The sequence below is a fragment of the Lampris incognitus genome, chromosome 9 (genome assembly GCF_029633865.1).
Source record: "Lampris incognitus isolate fLamInc1 chromosome 9, fLamInc1.hap2, whole genome shotgun sequence".
Lineage (NCBI taxonomy): Eukaryota > Metazoa > Chordata > Actinopteri > Lampriformes > Lampridae > Lampris > Lampris incognitus.
In genome coordinates, this window is record NC_079219.1 from 18,885,086 (window position 1) to 18,909,627 (window position 24,542).

At 45.8% G+C, this 24,542-nt stretch overlaps 1 protein-coding gene across 1 annotated transcript in view; it reads left to right on the forward strand.

Moving 5' to 3' along the window:
- The window catches only part of vwde (von Willebrand factor D and EGF domains), a 90,748-nt gene that overhangs the window by 40,206 nt on the left and 26,000 nt on the right, over positions 1-24,542 (forward strand). Inside the window, exons 8-14 of the mRNA XM_056286934.1 lie at positions 1,424-1,571; positions 7,597-7,811; positions 7,997-8,070; positions 11,994-12,267; positions 13,063-13,259; positions 20,097-20,983; positions 23,523-23,659. Of these exons, the coding sequence (XP_056142909.1) occupies positions 1,424-1,571; positions 7,597-7,811; positions 7,997-8,070; positions 11,994-12,267; positions 13,063-13,259; positions 20,097-20,983; positions 23,523-23,659 (1,932 nt within the window). The remainder of the gene's footprint in view (positions 1-1,423; positions 1,572-7,596; positions 7,812-7,996; positions 8,071-11,993; positions 12,268-13,062; positions 13,260-20,096; positions 20,984-23,522; positions 23,660-24,542) is intronic.

Consider the following 24,542-nt stretch of genomic DNA (forward strand, 5'->3'; position numbering starts at 1 on the left):
GGCAAAGTTCAGAGAGGCACAGGGAAAGCAGGAGATACTTGGAAAGTTTCTTAGAGAGCTTCCCAAAACATTCCCACAGTTTTCCAAACTGTTCAGGCAGGTCATGTGTCTTTTCAGCAGCACTTATCTGTGTGAGAAACTGTTCTGTACTATGATCTTTAATAAATCAAAGCATAGGTCTAGATTGACCAATGAACTTCTCGAGGTTGTCCTCAGGGTGTCCACTGCCCAGTCCCTGAAAGCAAACCTATCTCACCTGTGTCAGCAGAAGTGCCAGGTTTCTGGCAAGAAGTAGACTAAATATGTAGGCCCAGGCCAGACTATACTATGAAGATAGCTACCTATTCATGTGAAAAATCTGAAAAAAAGTGAAATAATAATAAAAATGATGTGAAGGCTATATAGTCGAACTGTTTTTTTTCTTCATCCCTCTTGTACCAGCCCTCCTCTATAAGACCACCTGTCAAATGGCCCCCAGGTCTGTGTTTGAGACCCCTGGTATAAGGTTTTTTTTGGCTTTTACCCTTCCCCCTTGACATTAGGCAGTATCCGTGTTACTGACTGTTTGGCTGGCTAGCTAAGATTGCTAGGTAACATTAGCTTGTGATATTTGGAAGCGTCGTGTTGAGCATCCCTATGCACAATGAGAGTAAAGAACACTGATCTCAGAGTTGCTGTTTTCCTATAGTGCTTCACATTTTAACAAACAGATGTCGCTGGTGTGCTTTCCAACCATTATATCTGTTTCCAACTGAGCTGCCCCACTGTAACTGTAGTTAAAAAACATCTTGGATTACAGGCGCATGCATGCGCCTGTAATCCAAGTCACTGGGAGGCTGAGGCTGGCGGATTGATTGAGCTTTGGGCTGCAGCGGACTGTTCCGATTGGGTGTCCTCACTAAGTTCGGTATCGATATGGTGCTCCGGGGGGAGCCCGGGACCACGAGCACAAGCGTCGACTAAATGATTGTAATGTAATGTAACTATTGTAAGTCTCTTTGGATAAAAGCATCGGCTAATGACTGTAATGTAATGTAATGTAAAAATGACTGTAATCTTAAAAATACATTAACAGATTTCCTCGATGCTCAGGCCCGGTGGGGATTCAACTTAGGCTTGCCATTCACTGGCAGAAACTGTGTTTTTGCTGTAGTTTTTATGTGTACTACCAGGGATTATTGAGTATTTTGTACTGTATGTATGTGATAGAAAGACAAAGTTGAATTAAACTAGAATTAAACATGTTTTAAGTTAACTTTTTGATTTAAAACGCCATGGTTTGATTATAGGAGTGTGTGTGTGTGTGTGTGTTTTGAAAAGTAATTTTCATTTCAGGCTATATTTGCAAGCAGCAGTGAAAAACTACACATCAGTTCAACTCACAAGACTAACCGTTGTCTTTTTTGATGACTGTTTCTCACAGTTAAGACCAGAAACTACCACGGTATCTGAAGATGGCAGGGGATATGAGCTAGCTGTGGAGAGCACAATCCCTATCTCATGTCTAGAAGATTCCTCCTCCTCTGTCGACCGGTGCACTCTGTCCCTACGGCTGAGCACAGATAACCAAGGTAAATGATTTTTAAATGAATTGGTCCCTCGAAGCACAAGAGTCTGTCCCCATCTCCCATCATAAGCTGAACATTAATTTCTTCAAGGATATGCTCGTTATCACCTTCATCCTCAATGAATCATATTTACTCTGACAAATCTTTCAACTCCTCTTCACTCTAAAATTCTTTCAACTCAGAAAAAAAATCCCTTCCAACCTCCCTTCTTAGCTTTGAATTACTATCAATATTCTCAGCCAGTGACGGTTCTAGGAATTTTTAGCTAGGAATTTTTAGCACCTCTAGACATCCCTTTGCCACCCTGGGCAAAGGGATGTCTAGAGGTGGCCAAAATGTGTTGTTAATGTGCGCGCACAGCACGCAGAATTTTTTTATCCATTATCCAAACCGCTTATCCTGCTCTCAGGGTCGCGGGGATGCTGGAGCCTATCCCAGCAGTCACTGGGCAGCAGGCGGGGAGACACCCTGGACAGGCCACCAGACCATCACACAGGGCCGACACCCACACACTCACATATCTAGGGACAATTTAGTATGGCCGATTCACCTGACCTACATGTCTTTGGACTGTGGGGAGGAAACCGGAGCCCCCGGAGGAAGCCCATGCAGACATGGGGAGAAAATGCAAACTCCAGACAGAGGACAACCCCCAAGGTTGGACTACCCCGGGGCTTTAACCAAGGACTTTTTTGCTGTGAGGCGACTGCGCTAACCGCTGCACCACCGTGCCACCCAGGATTTTTTAATATGTTGTGGCGGACACTAGGGGCTATGCCTCTCACCCAGCAGGACTGTGAGCTGGGGGCGTGGTTTACGTTCCCGGGCTCTCCGGTGCAGGGTTGTTCCTGCTGCAGTTGGTTTTTGGAGTTGAGGAATAAACAGCAAACTCGCCTTGGTCTCCTGTGTTTTTCCTCATTCCTGCCACATTGGTGATCCCGAATTGAACATGTTTGGAGCAGAAGAGGTGTGAATCCATTTCGGCCACGCCGCCCCAACTCTCACAGCCGGCCATTCTCGCCGCGGCTGTGGAACTCCCAGAGTTCTGGCAGAGCGACCCGGCCTCGTGGTTCCAGCATGACGAGGCGCTGTACCACCTGCGTGGAACCTCCGCGGACGACTCCAGATACTATTTGATCGTCGCTGCGCTGGACCAGCAGTCCACACGCCGGGCCATGCAGCTGTTGCGCGCCCCTCCACAACACGATAAATACGTCGCCCTCAGACATCTTCTGCTCCGGAGGTACAGCCTATCTACCGCAGAGAGGGCAGATAGAATCCTTTCCCTATCCGGTTTGGGCGACGGGACGGCTGTGGATCTCATGGACAATATGCTGTCGCTGCTAGACTCAGACGAAGGTGGGCTCCTTTTCCCGCACGTTTTCCTGCGCCAGCTCCCGTCTCCTGTGCGCGCGGCTTTGGCTAACTCCCCGTGTCTGGCCGCTGGTGACTGCCGAGGTTTGGCTGAGGAGGCCAATCGGGTCCTGCTGGCTACCAGACGGTTCTCTGTGCAGAGTGTGGCATCGGAGCCTCTGCAGCCGACGTCGGAGGACGCGGACCCGGCAGTGGTGGCTGAAGTGACTGCCCGGAGACGGCACGGGAGAGGCCTCTGTTTCTTCCACCAGCGGTTCGGCGGCAAAGCGAGGCGCTGCGTCCCTCCGTGCACGTTTGAGGCGGCGGGAAACTCCAGGGCCAGCGCTCAGTAGCAGCTGTGGGCGCTGGTGGACGTAGTGAGCTGCTCTTCATTAAGGACACGATGTCAGGAAGACGGTTTCTGGTGGACTCAGGCTCGCAAAAGAGCCTACTCCCTCCTGCTAAGACAGACAGGTCGGCCGAAGGCGGCGGCCCACAGTTAAGTGCAGCTAACGGTTCGTCCATTGCGACGTTTGGCACAAGGTTGGTGACTGTTTGCTTCCACGGGCGCCATTTTGAGTGGGACTTTGTAGTGGCCGCCATTACTGTTCCTATTATCGGCGCGGATTTTCTGTGTGCTAATGGTCTGCTGGTTGATGTTGCAAACCACCGTTTAATTGATGCTGTGTCTTTCGCCACTGTTCCGTGCGAGACAGGGGGAGCTGGGCCGTTAACACACGCTAACTTTTTAGCATTAGGGGATGTTTTTCAGCGTTTGCTGGCGGATTTTCCATCGGTGACTACGCCTGCCTTTTCCACCGCGGTTACTAAACACGGGGTAGAACATTTCATTCCCACTCTGGGACCGCCAGTTTTTGCGCGCGCGCGGCGCCTCGACGCGGTAAAATTGGCTATAGCTAAGGAGGAGTTCGCCATCATGGAGCGTCTGGGTATAGCGAGGCGTTCCAACAGCCGGTGGGCCTCGCCGCTTCACATGATGCCCAAGGCGGATGGGTCGTGGCGGCCTTGCGGCGATTTTCGCCGCCTGAACAACGTCACCGCCATGACCGCTATCCCATCCCACACATACAGGACTTTTCCATACGCCTGGCGGGTACCACTATTTTCTCTAAGGTGGACCTGGTGCGCGGCTATCATCAGGTTCCCGTGCGCGCAGAGGACGTGCCCAAGACCGCAGTGATCACCCCGTTTGGGCTTTTTGAGTTCATGCGCATGCCTTTTGGCTTGAAGGGGGCAGCGCAAACCTTTCAGAGACTGATGGACTCGGTGTTGCGTGACCTTGCTTTCGTGTTCGTTTATCTCGACGACATATTAGTGGCCAGTCCGTCAGCTGAAGAGCACCTGGCGCACCTGAAACAGGTTTTCCGTCGTCTGGACGAACACGGCCTGATAGTCAACCCGGCCAAGTGTCAGTTCGGACTGCCGGTGATTGACTTCTTGGGTCACCGCATTTCGCCGCAAGGCGCGGTCCCGTTGCCTTCTAAGGTGCAAGCGGTGGCGGAATTTCCCCACCCGGTCTCTGTTAAGGCATTGCAGGAATTCTTGGGCATGGTGAATTTCTATAACCGTTTCCTCCCTTGCGCTGCCCACCTCCTTCAGCCACTTTACGACCCTTGCGCTGCCCACCTCCTTCAGCCACTTTACGAAGCCCTGCGGCTTAAGAAGGCTAACGACCCTGTCGACTGGACTCCCGAACAGGTCCAGGCCTTTGACGGAGCTAAGTGCGCCCTGGCTAACGCTGCCCTCCTCGCCCATCCCACACCCACGGCGTCCATAGCTTCAACAACCGATGCGTCTGACATAGCCGTGGGGGCTGTGGTTGAACAGCGTGTGGCGAATGCGTGGCAGCCACTCGCATTTTTTAGCCGCAAACTGCGGGATAGCGAGCGCAAGTACAGCGTTTTTGACCGGGAGTTGCTGGCACTGCACCTTGCAACCCGGCATTTCCGCTTCCTTCTGGAGGGTCGCCCATTCACGGCTTATGTGGATCATAAGCCGCTGACTTTTGCCATATCCAAGGTGACTGAGCCGTGGTCTGCTCGTCAACAGCGCCACCTAGCGGCGATCTCCGAGTTCACATCGGACATTCAGCATGTGGCCGGGAAGTCCAACCGTGTTGCTGATTGTCTGTCGCGTGTGCTTGTGTGTCCTGTGCACCTCGGTGTGGATTTCTCCGCTATGGCTGCCGACCAGCCCAGCGACCCGGACGTCCTTACCCTTAGGTCAACACGTACCGGTCTCAAGCTAGAGGACGCTGTGATGCAGGAAGGCAGTCCTGCCCTCCTCTGCGATGTCTCCACCGGCCGTCCCCGCCCCGTTGTTCCAGTGGCCTGGCGCCGTCGAGTTTTCGATTCGATTCACTCCCTCTCGCACCCTGGAGTTCGGGCGTCGGTGAAGTTGGTCGGTTCCAAGTTCGTCTGGCCTGGCCTCCGCAAGGACGTCAAGGGGTGGGCAGCTGCATGTGTAGCGTGCCAGCGCGCTAAGGTCCACCAGCACACTAAATCGCCCCTTGAACCGTTTCCGATCCCGGCCAGACGTTTTGACCACGTGCATGTGGACCTGGTGGGCCCTCTACCTTCTTCACAGGGTTTTACGCACCTGCTCACAATGGTAGATCGGACCACCAGGTGGCCAGAGGCTGTCCCTCTATCCTCCACAACATCCTCGGATGTTGCACGCGCTTTTCTTTCCTCCTGGGTCGCCCGTTTCAGCACTCCGTCAGATATCACCTCAGACAGGGGCCCCCAGTTCGTGTCAGAGCTCTGGTCGGCACTTGCGCGATCCTTGGGTGTGCAAGTACACCGCACTACCGCGTATCACCCTCAGGCTAACGGGTTGTGAGAATGTTTTCACCGGTCGCTCAAGGCAACGCTGCGCGCTGCGCTCTCGGATAGTAACTGGGTGGATCGTTTACCTTGGGTTATGCTCGGGTTGCGTTCGGCTCCTAAGGAGGACCTCGATGTGTCACCCGCTGAGCTGGTGCTCGGTCAGCCGCTGCGTCCCTGGGGAATTTTTGCCTGGGAGTTCCGCTCCTCGACCCCGTCCGGCCGTTTATCCTTTTTTGTCCGACAGCCCTCGGGTTCCAGGCCCCGTTCACCACTGTTTTCCGCGGTCGTTCGTGCTTGCGGAGCTCATGTCGGCTCGTTTTGTTTTTGTACGGCATCATGCTCACCGCTCGCCCCTCCAACCCCCATACGATGGCCCATTTCGGGTTCTTGAGACGGGTCCTAAGGGTTTTGTGCTAGATATGGGTGGGCGTAGGGAGCGTGTCACGCTTGATAGGCTTAAACCGGTGCACAGGTGGCAGGCGAAGTTGTGTTTCCGGCCCAGGTTCCCCGTCGGGGTCGTCCTCCTTCCAGGACCCCGGCAGTGTCTTCACGGGTTCAGCGTTCTGCTTCTCAGCTGGCTTTGGACTGTGTTTCACCTACTGTTTTGGCTGAGGGACGGCGCAGCCGTTATGGCAGGCTGCTTAAGCCTCCAGTGAGACACTAATTTTCTTTCCAGGAGTCCCTTCTGGGTGTTCGGGGGGGGGGGGCTGTGTGGCGGACACTAGGGGCTATGCCTCTCACCCAGCAGGACTGTGAGCTGGGGGCGTGGTTTACGTTCCCGGGCTCGCCGGTGCAGGGTTGTTCCTGCTGCAGTTGGTTTTTGGAGTTGAGGAATAAACATCAAACTCGCCTTGATCTCCTGTGTTTTTCCTCATTCCTGCCACAATGTATCAATATTCTACTAATAATAGGCTAAAACATAAATGAATAGGCTACATGCATACACATAACTGTTGATGGTCAGTCTCCTATTTTGCAGAACCTTTATAGTCAAGTTGGCTAACATTAACAACAAAAAATTCATAGGAACTTTATCTGAGCTCATTTACAAAAGTTACGACTATTAAGTAGTCAAATTCTCTAAGCAAACCACCAAACAGGGAGGCAAACCTCCAAGCGGAACACGTGATGCTGCAACCAAATGGATACTGTGGATTATGTTATTCTCCTTTGTCCTAAATATGCAAATGAAAGACAGTTATTAAGGAACAAACTGGAACGTAAACGGATAAAATACATATGCCTCAAGACAATCTTCACAAATAGCTTTGGAAATTCAGTTTTAAAACATGTCTTCACCTATTTACAAAATACAGGACTGATAACAAGGATACGAGAACAACGTAACATGACAGTAGGTGGTGATAATGCTCCTCCCAGTCGCAATTCACCATTAGAAGAAGAAGGGTGCTGTAACTTTGAACCTCACATGCCTTGGTCGGTTAGGAATGATAGATAAATGCCTAAAATTTAAACGTCGAATGTACCACATTCTCTTTATCGTGTATATCTTTTGTAAACAGAATGTACAAAAGTCCCTGTCACACATAAAACATCTTGTACGAGTGTCACAGAGATAATTTGTTGTGCCATGTGTTTAACATGACTGATTTAGAGAACCAGAGAGGGTCCAAAAAAACAATATTGAGTATTAGGTATTTCCTCCCTCTGTTATGAATTTGAGTTATATTTAAACCCTGGGGGGTTCTTTTATATCACATGTACAAAACTAATTTGTATTTCAAGGTTGTCTGTTTTAATTTCAGTTGTCTTGAGACATTGATTTATTTAGATCAAGCTAAAACTGAATCAAATTTCTTCTTCAGGTGATGGTCTTTTTGGACCAGATCTGTCGTTTTCTTCCTGCCTGGTGGATCTGACGCAGGCTCCCTGCAGGAGCGGTGTGTGCAGCCAGGCCCTGCTCCATTTCAGTCCCACCACTGACTTTGTCAAGGATGGAGACAGGACTACCCAGATCTCTGTCAAAGCCATCAGTACTCACAACTTTCTTTGGAATGGATACTCCCCAGAGCCTGTTAAGGTAAATGTTTTTTGCCCTGGAGAGCCAGTGAAGGAAGATTGTTGTAATGTATCTTTCTTTCTGTCATTTTATTGCTATTGCTTTCATTTGATTTGTTTCAGTATACACAATAAAACTGCTAATATGTTACGTCTAAAATGTTTATCTAATAAAACAAATCTCGCTGTTATACCCCTAATTTTCAGATTACAGTGAGGGATGTCCCTGCCGCCTACTGCTACTCTTTCACTGACCCTCACATCATCACTTTCGATGGCAGGTACTTCAGCATCCTTTTTATCCCGCCCAGCATTAAACAGATTGATCAGGAGATGGGCTGTATGTGTATTGTGCACTAAAGTGTATTGAGGAATTACAAGGAAATATGTCTAGAATAGACAGTAGGCTCATTGCTGGAGGGTTATCGGGTGAAATCGACAAACTAGTTTAGAAAACTGAATGTCAGTCTTTTTTATCCAGCCCTAGTATATTACAGATTATAACAGATTTGAATACCTACTTTAATTGTACTGCAGTGGATTTTACTGCGATAGTGCCACATTCATAAAACACAATTACAAGGAAACTAGAAGGTTAGAGACTCCTGTAGAGTAACAGAAGCAGGTCTATGACCAGATGGTTGATTGTTTGAATCCCAGACCATCTTGGAAAATCAAGTCAGGGAAAACGAATGAATAGTGATGTTGGTTACCTTGACCTTTACTGCTGATGTGGCCAAGAGCAAGTGTGTTTGACAGGGTGAAAACAGTTTGGGAGGAAGGACACTTTGGAAACAGACCATAATCCAATTTACAATATTTACTTAAATACACATTTAGGAAGCTTAGCTCTCAGGAGCAGTCCAGTTTTACTTTTCCACTGTGCAGAGAAGTTAAGTAAAGGTGGAACCCATGCAAACATCCATCTCTCACACACACACACACACACACACACACACACACACACACACACACACACACACACACACACAGGTTAATTATCAATATGTGATCCTTATTCTTGCTCGCTCCCAACCGACGTCCAAACCACACTAAGAGTCAAAATCAGAATCGACTGTATTGGCCAAGTGTGCTAATGCACATGAGGAATTTGACTGGCTGACAGCAGCTTCTAGCACTTGCATACATCCACTCACATAAAAAAGAAAAAAAAACAGAAAAAATAAATGGAACAACAAACAGGAAGTTGGCTTCCAACCTACAGACATGGCCAATTGTGTCTGTAGGGACGCCCGACCAAGCCGGAGGTAACATGGGGATTCGTACCGGCGAGCCCCGTGTCCTTATATACTATATTGCCCATACACTATACCATATACCAATACCACAACTGTACAATCCATCATGCCCATATGCAATACTATATACTCACACTATTTTACACGATATTATCTTATATACCAAAAGTATACACTATAGTATATCAAAGAAGGTTGAATCAGTTTATCTGGATACAACGAACTGATTCAACCTTCTTTGATTTTCTTACCTGGATTATTGAGCACGTATTAAGACATATACACTATATATTCACCTACCATCCACCACACAAGTACATATTATATTATATACCTATGTTACAACCACAGCAATAACAGCAATCATTTGTAACCAAAAAGTATTGCACATCTGGTTTAAAAAGAGGTAGTGCACATTGTAGATATGTAGGTGAGACGTCTTGACCAGAGGGGGCTATTACAAAATGTCATATTTACATAATAAGTGTCTATTCTTGCACCATGCTGTTAAGTGTTCATGAAAGCGATGGGCTGTGGGGGAAAAAGCTGTTCCTGTGTCTGGTGGTTTTGGTGCATTTTGCTCTGTAGCACTTGCCAGAGAGTAGGAGTTCAAACTGACTGTGTCCTGGGTGTGGGGGGGGGGGGGTCTGTGCTGATTCTGCCCACCCGTTTCCTGACTCTAGAGCAGGGGTGGCTAACCATATGCCATGGAGAGCCATGCGTATGCAGGCTTTCATTCCAACCCGACTCCACACCAGGTGCTTTCCCTGATATATTCTTCGTCTTTGGTTGAAGGATTGCTAATCAGTGAAATCACCTGGTGTGGAGTCCGGCTGGAATGAAAATGTGCATACACATGGCTCTCCATGACACATGGTTAGCCACTGCTGCACTAGAGCTGTTTAAGTCATTCAGGGTGGGCAGAGCACCAATGATTTTTTTTTCTTCTGCTGTCCTTACTGTTCGCTGCAGTCTGTTCCTATCCTGTTTTGTTGCTGCTCCGAACCAGACCGTGATAGATGTGCACAGGACAGATTCGATGATCAAATTTCCTTAACTGCCACAGGAAGAACATCTTCAACTGGGCCTTTTTGAAGATGGAGTTGATGTTGGTCTCCCACTTCAGGTCTTTGGAAATGGTCTCCATGGTTGACACTGGGCTGTTGGATATTGTGAGGGGGAGCAGTGCTGAGGGGTGTCTTGAGCATGTTCAGCTCCAAGTTGTTCTGACTACACCAGAGCACCAGCCGCTCAACCTCCCACTGATATGCAGACTCATCGCCGTCCTGGCTGAGTCCAGTGACTGTAGTATTGTCTGCAATACTTCAGTAGTTTAACAGCTGGGTCTTTGGAGGTGCAGTCATTGGTATAGAGGGAGAAGAGCATTGGGGAGAGGACACATCCCTGGGGGGCACCAGTGGTGACTGTTTGCATACCAGAAATGACTTCCCCCAGCCTCACCTACTGTTTTCTGCCTATCAGGAAGTTGGTGATCCACTGACAGATGGCGGGGAATACAGTTATCTGGGGTAGTTTGGAAGAGAGGATTTCTGGAATGATGGTGTTGAATGCTGAGCTTAATTCTACAAACATGATCCTTGCATATGTCGCAGGGCAGTCAAGGTGTGGCAGGATGTAGTGCAGTCCCATGTTGACTGCATCAACTACTGACCTGTTTGGCCGGTAGGCACACTGCAGAGGGTCCAGCAGGAATCCTGTAATGTGCTTTGGGTGGGCCAACACCAGTCGTTTGAAAGTCTTCATGACCACAGATGTCAGAGCGACAGGCCTGTAGTCATTCAGTCCTGTGATGGAGGGTTTTTTGGGGGCTGGGATGATGGTGGAGCATTTGAAGCAGGAGGGGACTTCACACAGCTCCAGGGATCTCTTGAAGATCTGCGTGAAGATTGGAGCCAGTTGGTCAGCACAGGCTTTAAGACAGGATTGGGGGACACCATCTGGACCCGGTGCTTTCCTGGTCTTCTGTCTCTGGAAAAGCCAGCTCACTTCCTTTACGCATATCTTGAGTGCAGCCTGAGTATCAGGGGGGAAAGTAGGGGGGTTGGTGTTGCCAGAGGTGTGATGGGGGCTGTTGTCATTGGGCTGGAGTGATTGAGGGGTGTACATTTGTCCATCTCAAGCCTGCAATAGAAGACATTCAGGTTGTCAGCCAGGTCTTTGTTTGCCTCAGCATGGGGGGGGGGGGTTGTAATGTCTTGCGGGCCCCTCCACACCGATGCAGGGTCTTTGGCTGAAAACCTGTTTTTCAGATTTTCAGTATAGCTTCTTTCAGCCACTTTGATCTCCTTTGTCAGTGTATGTTTGGCCTGCTTATTCAGGGCTCTATCCCCACTACTGTAGGCATCCTGCTTGGCCTGCTGAAATTGTCTTAGTTTGGCTGTTAACCATGGCTTGTTTTTATTGTATGTGCAGAAGATCTTGGTAGGCACATGTCTTCACAAAAGCTGACATAAGATGTCACAGTATCAGTTAGTTCATCCAGCTTGCCAGTTATGGCTTCAAGTACACTGCAATCTGTGCAGTCAAAACAGTCTTGCAGTTCCTGTTTTGCTTCCTGTTTTAACCACAGGCTTTGCAGATTTTAGTTTCTGCATGTAGGTTAGAATAAGATGAACCAAGTAGTGATCAGAGTGCCCCATAGCTGCCCGGGGGACAGAGCAATATGCCACCATTTGGAACTGCCTGAGCGTGTGCAATCAGTCAGCTTTTTTTTTTTTTGATAAACAAAATGAATAAAGAATCAATATTAATAACAGACGGTTAGTTTAGACTCACCTGTGTGAATGTGTGTTAATGCATAATTATGAAACAGGGCGGTGTTGAAACAAGTCTGCATGCTCATTCAACCTTTTCTGGAGAAATAAAGGTAGAGACAGTTGAATCAAAACATGTTTTTTTTTTTTTTCTGCTTTTTTAACCTCCAGGCAATATGACAACTACCACATAGGCACGTTTGTACTCTACAAGAGCAACCTCTGGCCATTTGAGGTTCACGTCCGTCATTGGGAATGTGGCAGTGTGGTGCACGCTGCTTCGTGTGTGTGTGGCTTTGTGGCGCGGGATGGTGGGGATGTCATTGCCTTCGACATGTGTACTGGTGAACTGGGTGAAACCAAGCCACAACTGACAGTCAAGAACAGAGATGTAGGCAAGAGTGGGATTCGAATCACCGAGTCCTACCAGGGGCGCAAAATCACTGTAAGTAGTGGACTTTTAGCAATATCAATGTGAACAAAAAACTACTTTTTCAAGTTTGAATACACTACCCTGTTTCTCTGCTTAAGTGAGTGGTCAGTTGAATTAGTTATTTTTAGTCCGTAATGACTTCATGCTGCTCTGTATGTTTATCTATTACATATGATGCACAATATTAATTTTTCCAATGGAATTTTAACATATTATGACCTGAAATTAATATATTTTTGTCAACAAACATATTCAAACCAAAAATTGAACAGCAACCCAAGTTTAACAAAAACGAAATGTGACCAGAAATGACTAGGCTGTTGTTTGATATTAAAGTAGATCAGACCCGGTGCCCCGGTAGCCCAACTGACCGAGCACGTACCACATGAGCTCAGGCCTTACTGCAGTGTCCTGAGTGTGTGTCAAGCACGGGGCCTTTAATTCATGTCAACCTCTGCTATCTTTACCTTATTTCCCGTCTCTCCACTATCTCCTATCAATAATAAAGGCTTAAATAAAAAAGTGGATTAGAAGGAGATAAGATCACATTAAAGAGATAAACCATTTAACACTTTTTTAAAATGAAATGTCATCCAAATTAAATTGTCAGGACAATTATCATGCTAAAACTGAAAAAGGATTCAATTACTGAATTGTGACCGATACCGATACACATTACAGTTCAACGACAAAGAATAAAGTTAACACTGGCATTGCAAATTCAAATGGTTGACTGTTGGTAACGATAACATTGCCCTTGTCTTTACACTTTGATTCTAAACCCTTTCGGACGGCATGGTGCACCAGATGACCTTCTCCTCCGGAGCATTTGTGCGAGCGGATGTGTCTGACTGGGGAATGAGTTTGACCCTGAGAGCTCCTAGTTCAGACTGGAGCCACACAGAGGGGCTGTGTGGGACATATGACGGGAAAGCTGACAATGATTTCCATTCAGCTGGTGGCCAGACTGTGGAGGATCTGCACTCCTTCCTCTCTGATTGGAGGTGAGAGTTACCCTAGCCCGCTGGTTCATTTCCATACATGTGCCATCAAAGGTCGAGAGTAGGCAGGTTTTCATTCAAACAAATGACAACACCAACTGATTTTGCTATTTTGTCCCGTTCCTTTCTAACTGAAATGGTACTAATTGAGTTAAATGATCAAGTGCAGGGATGGGTATCAGTAAATATTTGTGCTGTGTTTGAGCCCATAGCATATGATTGAGAACACCTGCTCTAGTTAGCCAGTCTGAGGTTAACAATTGCAGGATGTGGAGCAAGAATCATGTAAGTCTACCATGACATGTTTTGAATAGCCAACACAGTGTTTTTCAGTTAAGATGTGAAAGGCATGCGTGATCAGAAAATAAATGGCCTTCACTATCCTTCTTGAAGAAAGTATATTAAATATCGCATTAAGATTGACAATCTCACTAAATGAGATTGAAAATATTACTTGTCTGGAAGCTTGCGATGAATTTATAGGAACATTTCAGGGTTTCAGTGATTTTCACTTTAAAGTAGTGCTGATGGATCAGCTGTAATAGATACGTATATAGTGGCAACACAGCCTTGGCCCTGCTTATAATGTCTTTCAGAGGCCTTCTACTCTCACAGACACTTTAAGGTGATTTGTGTAACTGACAGGGGTTCAAGATGAGACTCAGGCAAAGATACAGTAGTAGATTGAGGCAGGCTACTGTTCAAAATTAAAAGGGCCTTTACTTGGCAAAGTAAAGTGACAAGCCAAAAAAAAAAAACAGAAACAAAGCTAACTCAGGAGGTCTGTCAAAAACTTAAGAAGCTTACAATCAGCAAAAACTCTGGAAAAGACAAAAACGCAGAGTGGGTGAAATTGATTTACATACTTGTAAACATGGCTACAGGAAAGATTTCTATTATGCATTTGCTCTAGCAAAGATAAATGTACCTCGGGTTCAGGGGAAAACCGAAAGGGAACAGGACACCAGACAGACCCAATCGCACAAGCCCTATGTTTAATGCAAGCTGTTTTATGAGGTGAAGGAAATTTGACTTCATATCCTTATTCCCAAAAGACATTGTGCTGCAGCGCTATATTTAAGGCCGCTTAACTTAAACCAATAGTGGAGCCCCAGTTTCTTTCTGCTGATTCTTAGAGGTGATTCCATTTCCACAAGTAAAGCTGGAATAGATGTCGTTCTAAAAGCTCCACAGCAAATCCTTAGGGCCTTTGCCTTGACCCGGTCCAATTTGCTTAGAATTAGCAGCTGGCCCAAACAACACACCCATGGCTTGACAAATCATAAGAAAAGTGTCTCTCTCAGCCCGCCAATCACTTCCAGCTATACTACGTAGAATGTTATTTACTTCCTCACACTTAGCAATTATTTTATATATACACATTTTCCATAGTTTTACATGAATTTGAAGACCTTGACTCATTCTGAGAGACACTTATACAGAGAAAGATTTAAAGCAGGAATTTTCCTCTTGAAGCCAAATATCATGAATTTTATTTTAAATGTGGGCTGGTGGCCTGTCCAGGGTGTCTCCCCGCCTGCCGCCCAATGACTGCTGGGATAGGCTCCAGCCTCCCCATGACCCTGAGAGCAAGTGACTGGAGGTGCATCAGCCTCTCCACAGAAAAAGCTGTCACACACAGGTATCCTTAAACTATGTGGATCCAGGATCAGCCTCTACACCCACCTGAAGACCCAGAGGGAGCGGTCATACTCAACCCCGAGTGACTGCCGATGATGATAACTTAAATGTTTTAACATAATATAACATATTTCATCCATTCTTGGTGCGGTCATTCCAGCTTTAGCAAGTGCTGATTTTTACTCTTCCATAGTAAATGGTACACCCAGTTCATATTCAGTGCTCTGTTTCCTTAAGGCCTCCTTATTTTCCGATTGTTTTCACTCTGCCTCTTCTTCCCTCATCAGATAAATTATTAGAACTGTGTACTTCAACAAAAGTATTAACCAGTAATGCAGCGTTCTCTTAGTTACTGTCATTTCATTTGTTACCACAGGATAACGCCACTCCCTTCTGTCACCTCCCTTCTTTCTAATCATCCCCGATCCTTCTCCTACTGGAGTCATGTTGCCAATTGTGTCACAAAACTTTCTCCAATATATCCTTTTTGCATGCCTTATCTTCCTTACTAGTGCCTGAGCTTTTTTGAACTGTACCATATGTTGAAAAAATTTTTTCATTAGTTTAAATACCCTATTTTTTTTCCACAGCCTCTTTACATTTTTTGTCCCACCATGGTACTGCTTTCCTTTTTGATTTTCCATTACTTTTAGGGATAGACCTCAGAACAGCTGTTCTAATACCTTCTGTTATTTTTTTTTATCAAAAGTTTCTTTAGACATATTACCATTAATCTGTTTTGGATAACCATCACTCTTCCTTAAACGTCTCATAACCTTATCATACATTGGCTATAATTTAATAATTCACCACCACTAATTCCTTCCAACCCATACTTCCACCTTCTACTACTACTTTTGGCTGCTCCCATTAGGAGTCGCCACAGCGGATCACACGTTTCCATTTCAGACAACTTTATTTATTATTTTATTTATCGCAACTTTAGTTCTTCCTGTCTTCTGCATCTTCCTTTGTCACACCAGCCACCTGCATGTCTTCCCTCACCATATCCATAAACCTCCTCTTTGGCGTTCCTCTTTTCCTCTTTCCTGGTGGCTCCATATTCAGCATCCTTCTCCCAATATACCCAGCATCTCTCCTCCACACATGTCCAAGCCATCTCAATCTTGCCTCTCTTGCTTTGTCTCCAAACCGTCCAACCTGAGCGGTCCCTCTAATATAATCGTTTCTAATCCTGTCCTTCATTGTCACTCCCAATTAAAATCTTTGCATCTTCAACTCTGCCACCTCCAGCTCTGCCTCCTGTCTTTTTGTCAGTGCCACTGTCTCCAAACCATATAACGTTGCTGGTCTCAACCATCTTGTAAACTTTCCCTTTAACTCTTGCTGGTACCCTTCTGTCGCAAATCACTCCTGACACTCTTCTCCACCCACTCCACTTGCACTCTCTTCTTCACCTCTCGTCGGCACTCCCCATTACTTTGGACAGTTGACCCCCCCCCCCCCCCCAAGTATTTAAACTCATATGCCTTCGTCACCTCTACTCCTTGCATCCTCACCATCCCACGGTCCTCCCTCTCATTTACACATAGGTATTCCGTCTTGCTCCTACTGACTTTCATTCCTCTTCTCTCCAGTGCATACCTCCACCTCTCTAGGCTCTCCTCAACCTGCACCCTACTCTCGCTACAGATCACAATGTCATCCGCAAACATCATAGTCCACAGAGACTCCTACCTGATCTCACCCGTCAACGTGCCCATCACCATAGCAAACAAGAAAGGGCTCAGAGCTGATCCTTGATGTAATCCCACCTCCACCTTGAACCCAACTGTCTTTCCAACCACACACCTCACCATTGTCACACTTCCCTCATACATATCCTGCACCACTCCTACATACTTCTCTGCAACTCCCGACTTCCTCATACAATACCACACCTCCTCTCTCGGCACCCTGTCGTATGCTTTCTCTAAATCCACAAAGACACAATGTAACTCCTTCTGGTCTTCTCTATACTTCTCAATCAACATTCTCAAAGCAAACAACCCAACCCATTCTTCCACCACCTACTCAGTTTCTTTTCCTTTGCCCAGTACTCTGTAGTGAATCCCTTGTTTAACAAAAGTGAAACAACCCCCTTCTCCTTTCCTAGCTCACTTACTTGCTACATATTCATAAATTACAAAATCCAAATTGGGTTTTAGCCATGATTCTTGTATACACAATGTTTGGTTTCTCCATCCTATCATCTATGAATTTCTAAACTCCTGTCCATTGGCTATCAGACTTTTTGCATCCCACTGAAGTATTAAAATTGTCATTAGTATCAACCATTACATGATTCTCGGTTTGTCTGTATACCGAGATTGTATGTTACTTCCTCCCATTTCAAGCCTATCATATCAAGATGATGCACCACTGCTTTGACAATTATTTGGATCCTTTCAGTTTTAGACTTAACCTCAGATTTTGTAATTTATCACTCTTACTATGAAGGTCACCAACTTCTTTTTCTCTGCCTACATCCTTATTTTATCATTCTGCTCCACATTCATTACCATTTGTCCTCTAATATGGCATTGTCTCCCAACTGCTTTTCCTCTCCAGCCAGCATATCTGTTTCTGCATAAGAAATTTTTTCCCCACTCTTATCTGTTAGATCCCTGCCTCTCATTTCATTACTTCACAACTCCAATAGACAACACCGTTTACCTTTACAGTTACAGCATTTTGGTTGTACTGCTTCTCACTTCCATATTCATGTTCTCCACCACACCTAGCACATCTTCTCTTTCTTTGCATACTTTTGCTACATGACCAATTTCTTGGCAGTTGAAACACCTCATAGGTTTTCCCTTACACTATATTTTACAAATCCAAAATATAATTCTGTTGGGATAACTTTTACATTGAACTACCAAAAATGTTTCCTTTTTCCTCAACTCCTCTTGTCATTCATTTAGCTCTCTTAACTGCACTGTTATGTACCTGAAAGTTCCCAACAAGATCCACTCATGTTAAACACCAAGGCGTACTCCAGATATCATTCCCCCACTTTTACCACTTTGAACACCTTGACTTCCCAACATTGATCTGCCTCATTGCCTTCTCCATCTGTAGTTCACTATTAGACCCTAGTAGCAGATTTCCATCTCCCAGAATTCTTGCACATTTCACTTCTCTGACTTGTGCTCTAAAGAGTTTTGTCAGTTTTAGTGGGTCCCATTTCCTTTACACCTCCCCCTTCCTCAAATCTTATCACTACATTTAGTAATCATGCCTTTGTCTCCTCAGCTTCATCTTCCCTTTCCTCACTCTGTTTCACCGAAACTAGTTTCATATGATAAGCCAACTTCTTCACCACTTCTTTCCATTCACCATCTGTCCTACTGTTTCTATTTGCCTCCTCCTCACTAAATTCCATGCTATGGTAGCTATGACAATCGATTTCCCTCCTCCCGATCCTACTATAAACGGAAAGGAATTCATTGAAGAATATCGTTCCGGACCTATACAGGTCATCAGTTGATATTCTTACACAGTATTCCTCACACTATCTGTTCCTACACTCGACTACAGATTTCTGAAAATCCAAAAATCAAAGTCCTTTAATCTACTATAATTTATCCCAAAATCTAGGTAGAGAGAAACCTGATAGCACAATTGATCTCTTGTTTTGTTTTCCTCTTCTTTCCTTTGGCAACCAAAACCTCCAGTCCATGTCTGTCACCTGTGGCTCTACTCACATACCCAGCAGTGAGATTGAGAAGTGGCATGGCGAAAGTAGTGAGCTGTGATTGGCATGATGTGAAAAAGGTGTGTGAGATAATGAGGGCTGCATAACAGAGACCAACCAGAAGAGGGAGGCACAGAAGGGCATGGATGTGATGGTTGCCTTCATTTCATTTTTACTCAAAAGAGCTTTTGAGAAAAAGCTTGGCTTGTGAGCAGACATTCAAAACGTAATAAAGTATTTAAGGTGCTCTACAATCACCGTGTTAGTCCAGGTGACAGGCCTGATGCCCATGATGATGACATTCTTGATTGATTGAAACAATGGACATTTAATGAAATGTATAGTTTACACTTAGCAGTCTGACCCCCCCCCCCCTTTCTCCCCAATTGTACCCGTCCAATTACCCCACTCTTCCGAGGCATACCGGTCGCTGTTCCACCCCCTCTGCCGATCCGGGGAGGGCTGCAGACTACCACATGCCTCCTCCGATACATGTGGAGTCGCCAGCTGCTTCTTTTCACCTGACAGTGAGGAGTTTCGCCAGGGGGACGTAGCATGTTGGAGGATCCCGCTATTCCCCCCAGTTCCCCCTCCCCCCCGACCAGGCACCCTGACCGGTCAGAGGGGGCGCTCGTGCAGTGACCAGGACACACACCCACATCCGGCTTCCCACCTGCAGACACGGCCAATTGTGTCTGTAGGGACACCCCCGGAGGTAACATGGGGATTCGATCCGGCGATCCCCGTGTTGGTAGGCAACGGAATAGACCTCTACGCTACCTGGACACTCAGCAGTCTGATTTGTCAAAATAACATTTTTTTTGTTAATTCCAATCTGTGTTTCATTTCAGTTCATGTTATTGTATAGGGAGCTAGTTTAGCTTTCAAGTTTGTCCTTGTTTTTATTTACACCTGAGATGCTAAAAGTTTTATGAAAGCTAAAATGATTTTTGTATTTTTTAAAAATTTTATTCTGCTCATGACATTTGGGTCACTGGCACTAGTTGTAAGATCGGTAACGATGACTGTAAAGTAAACGAGAGAGAAATAATTGGGTTACGCGTGAATTATTTACCTTATTACTTACTTAGATTATTGGTAATTTACCTTAGATTATTCTCTATATGTAATCAGAATCTGTCTCTTTATGGGGCTAATAAATGTTAAGATCTAACATGCGATTTTAGGGACATTTTCTGTTAAAGGTGACTAACAACAGTGCATGCATAAGTGGCCCCAGAATGAATTAATTTTTTTTCTGTTACAAGTCAGTGCCATGCTCAACCCTTCAGGTTTTTTTGTTTACTTTTTGAACTACACACTGCTTTAGTCTTTTTGAGTCTTTTTTTTTAAAAATAAATATTAGTGTTAACTCATGAGCCAGGCATTCCTGCCAAGTGTGTCTTTTTTCAGTACATGGACCTTTGAAGAGCATGTCTCTATTGACTGAAACAGTGCCTCTCCATTTATTGTTACCTATTCTGCTTTTTCTCTGTCAGGCTACCTCCAGGCACCAGCCTATTCGACACCATGCCGTCTTATCAGATGACGCTGAACCCCCGCAAGTACTGCAACTGTCAGGCTGAGCCCAGCCTCTCATCCCCAAGACCCCAACCTCCACTAACTTCCCCTTCCGACTCAACCTGCTCTAACCATGGCAATGTGAGACTTCCTAGTGTCATTCCCACCCTTGACGTTACAGCTGAATACATCAGCTCAGTGGAATTGCTCAAAGGCAAAGAGGATGTAAGACAAACACCGCTGGCAGGACGCATTAACAAACATATCCAGGATCGGGGTATTATCGTCAAGCCAGATGAAAGGGGCTCTGGGCTCTTGTCAACCTCCCAGGAAGAAGCTTCAACGTCAGTCCTCCACCGGAGGAGCAGGGACAGGCATCAGTCCATTTCCAGCCCACCGCACCAGAGCCTCAGTCAGTCCAACTTAGAAGGATTTGCCTATTTCTTCCCAGAGGACCATGAACCAGCACCGCATCCTGACTCCTACTCTGCTCCAACATGGCCCACACCGTCTGGGCTGACCCAACGGCAGGCCAGGGTGCAGTGCCACCGTGTTGTGGCTAACTCGAGCATAGCGTTAAGCTGCCGACGTCTACTCGGACAGGCTATAATTAGCCGCGCTGTGGCAATATGTGTTAGTGACCTGCAGCTAAAGGATGACCAAGCGTGGCTGAATGCAACTCTACCGCTGCTAGAGAACGAGTGTGAGAGGAGACTGGTGGAGGAGAGGAGGAGAGAGGGCGAGTATCAGAATGCTGTGAACATCCTCAAATGTCCTCATCTGTGCAGCGGAAATGGCCAGTGTTCTGAGTGGGGTTGTGTGTGCTTCCCAGGATTTGGCTCCTATGATTGCAGTTTGCTGTCTGGTAAGACCACACACACACACACACACACACACACACACACACACACACACACACACACACACACACACACACACACGTTTGTTTTTCTATACCTGTGATTACATTCATTCCCAAACCCCTAACCTTAAACATCAGAACTACATGCCCAACCTTAAACCTTACACCTAACCTTAAAATAATCCTAAATCTGACTTTAACCCTAAAACCAACTCCTAACTCTAAAAAAGCTTGAAAAAGTGAGGACCAAAATTTCCTCACTTTGCAAAAAATGTCCCCAAATGTCCTCTCAAACACAGCTGAACAAGCACACACACACATACACACACACACACACACACACACACACACACACACACACACACACACACTGGCAAACCAATTAGGTTCCCCATAACTTATGTCATTTTCAGTGATGCCCGGTGAGGTCATGGGCTAGATGGGGACTGGTGTGTGTCAAAGTCAGATTTACTCTTATTAAACTTAGATGTTAACAACATAGTTTTGCCCTTTAATCCCATCACTGATATAGCCGATATTCGCCTGGAACACCAAGCTCTGGTGACCAGCATGTACACTTTTCTCCTTACATCTTTGTGCACACAACAAGCTCTTTGTCGCACCTAAGATTTGTTAAGATGTAAGTATCCACATCTTGTCCATGTCCTGTCACTGTTGGAAAATACCAGAAAAGGAAAACAAGACAGTCTGCTGCTGCTAGCACAGCCCCGTATAGCCAGTCCCTCCTTTTTTATCAGTCTGTCAGAAACATTTTAGTTATATTCTGCCCCTTTCTGCTGATGATTAACTAGTTTTTTGGTAGTGCTCCCTGTTTTAGCCATTTTTCATTTGAAAATCAAACTGAAAATTGCCCAAATTTTTTCTTTATTGTATCCTCATAGTAAAATTCAGACTGCTCAGTCACACTAAAAAAACTATCCACCAATAACGTGACCTACTCCAATTTACCATTTTTCCCCAAGGCTCTTTTCTTATACCCAACAATATAAAAATACAATTTGGTCTTCATTTACTTATTTCGATGGTTCCATTGTACTCTTTAACATTAAAGTAAAAGGAAAACTTCACACAAACACACACACACACCTCCACTAGGTCCCTTCACTACATCTCATTATCACATGACATGACTTTAGGCTCTCTGTGGCAATATTTGAGTACAATATTATACATGTTGTTTGCTAAGAGATGATATTAAAGTCCCCATATCATGAGCTTTAAGGAAAACGCAAATTCTTGACTCACCATTCAATATACCCAAAGAGCTTTTCCTCTCTATATTTTCCAGTGACTTAGATTGTGGCTTGCAACAACAATATAGACATGTTTGGGTTTTTTTTGTTGTTTTTTTTACTGTATAACTATAAAAGTACTATTTTGAGCAGGTAGGATTCCCTACTTGTTTTACTAAATGCTCACCAGACAGAGTAAATGGAGACATTTAGGTGCTTAGAACTAATGAAGTGAAGCAGCTACAATTACAGTTACATCAGATCCTGTATGATGATGTCCTAAATAGTGGAGGCTTTTACCCAAAGCACCGCAGTTATTCTGGCATGATCAGCGTGGGAGTCGAATCTCTAAACCTGGCAGTATTGGCCATTTAACTTTTACCAAGAGCGCAGTGCCTCTGGCAGAGCATGACATGCATCTCTACACCAGTGTTTCTCCATCCTGGTCATCAGATATCCCCAGCATTTCTGGTTTTCTATTTTGCCAGTTGTGTCAGGTCTATTAAAAAAACATTAAATCCCGTGTTACCGCCGGCTTGGTCAGGCGTCCCTACAGGCCCAATCGGCCATGTTTGTGGGTGGGAAGCCAGATGTGGGTATGTGTCCTGGTTGCTACACTAGCACCTCCTCTGGTCGGTCAGGGCGCCTGGTCAGGGGGGAGGGGGAATAGCATGATTCTCCCACGTGCTATGTCTACCTGGTGAAACTCCTCACTGTCAGGTGAAAAAAAGCAGCTAGCAACTCCACATGTATCGAAGGAGGCATGTCTGCAGCCCCCCCCCCCCCGGATTGGCAGAGGAGGTGAAGCAGCGTCCAGGGTGGCTCAGAAGACTGGGGTAACTGGCCAAGTACAATTGGGGAGAAAAAGTGGGAAAAGATCAACAAAACAAAAAAGACTAGAATATCTGACATGACTGCTGAACAAAATGAACTACCTGAAAAAGAGAAAATCAGCAGTACTGGTGGGACCAGGATTGGGAAACATTATGTAATGGCCACAGATGACTAGACTCACTAGCCCTTGGCTAACGGGTTGGACCCTTTAGTTGATTGGTTAGCGCAGTCACCTGTGGTCTGGGCTATCTGGGTTCGATTCTCACTGCAGTGGATTCCCTGTTCCCCCTGAATTCACTACAATTACTCTATACAAACAGGAAAATAACTGTCAATTAGCCTGTTCGTTTTTGTATGGACAAACAGAAACTTCTTGTTTCTTATGCCTAACCGATTAATATACAGCATACTGTGTATTAGTAACTGTCTCCTTTTTTGTGGTTGATGTTGTAAAGACCAGATCCCAGAGATCACTGAGTTGGAGAAGGAGGGTCTTTGTGATGTACGACAGGGAGACTGTTCCACAGTCCAGGTTTACGGCCAAGGCTTCAAGGATTCCTATGAGCTCAAGTGTGAGTTTGTTAAGGAAAAGGTACTTTGGTCCCCTACTTTTTCAAACTTCAACGTGGGTTCAGTATTCTACAGGATGGACATCCTGTTTTTCCTTTTCATACTACCCTCTTGTCAACACACAGCTTCATAGATTCACACCCGAGAGTTGTCCAATACTGTAATCTACTGATCACCACTGCAACTCCGCAGCAGTTGAGATTTCAGAGCTTTCATCAAGGGCACTGCGGCAGTAACTTATTGATTCAGGGCAAAGAGAACGTTACTTATTCACCTACTACTACTACTACTACTACTACTTTTGGCTGCTCCTGTTAGGGGTCGCCACAGCAGATCATCCGTTTCCATTTCTTCCTGTCTTCTGCGTCTTCCTCTGTCACACCAGCCACCTGCATGTCTTCCCTCACCACATCCATAAACCTCCTCTTTGGCCTTCCTCTTCTCCTCTTCCCTGGCAGCTCCATATTCAGCATCCTTCTCCCAATATAACCAGGATCTCTCCTCCGCACATGTCCAAGCCATCTCAATCTTGCCTCTCTTGCTTTGTCTCCAAACCGTCCAACCTGAGCGGTCCCTCTAATATAATCGTTACTAATCCTGTCCTTCATTGTTACTCCCAGTGAAAATCTTAGCATCTTCAACTCTGCCACCTCCAGCTCTGCCTCCTGTCTTTTCGTCAGTGCCACTGTCTCCAAACCATATAACATAGCTGGTCTCACAACCATCTCGTAAACCTTACCTATAAGTCTTGCTGGTACCCTTCTGTCGCAAATCACCCCTGACACACTTTTCCACCTACTCCACCCTGCCTGCACTCTCTTCTTCACCTCTCTCCTGCACTCCCCGTTACTTTGGACAGTTGACCCCAAGTATTTAAACTCAAATGCCTTTGTCACCTCCACTCC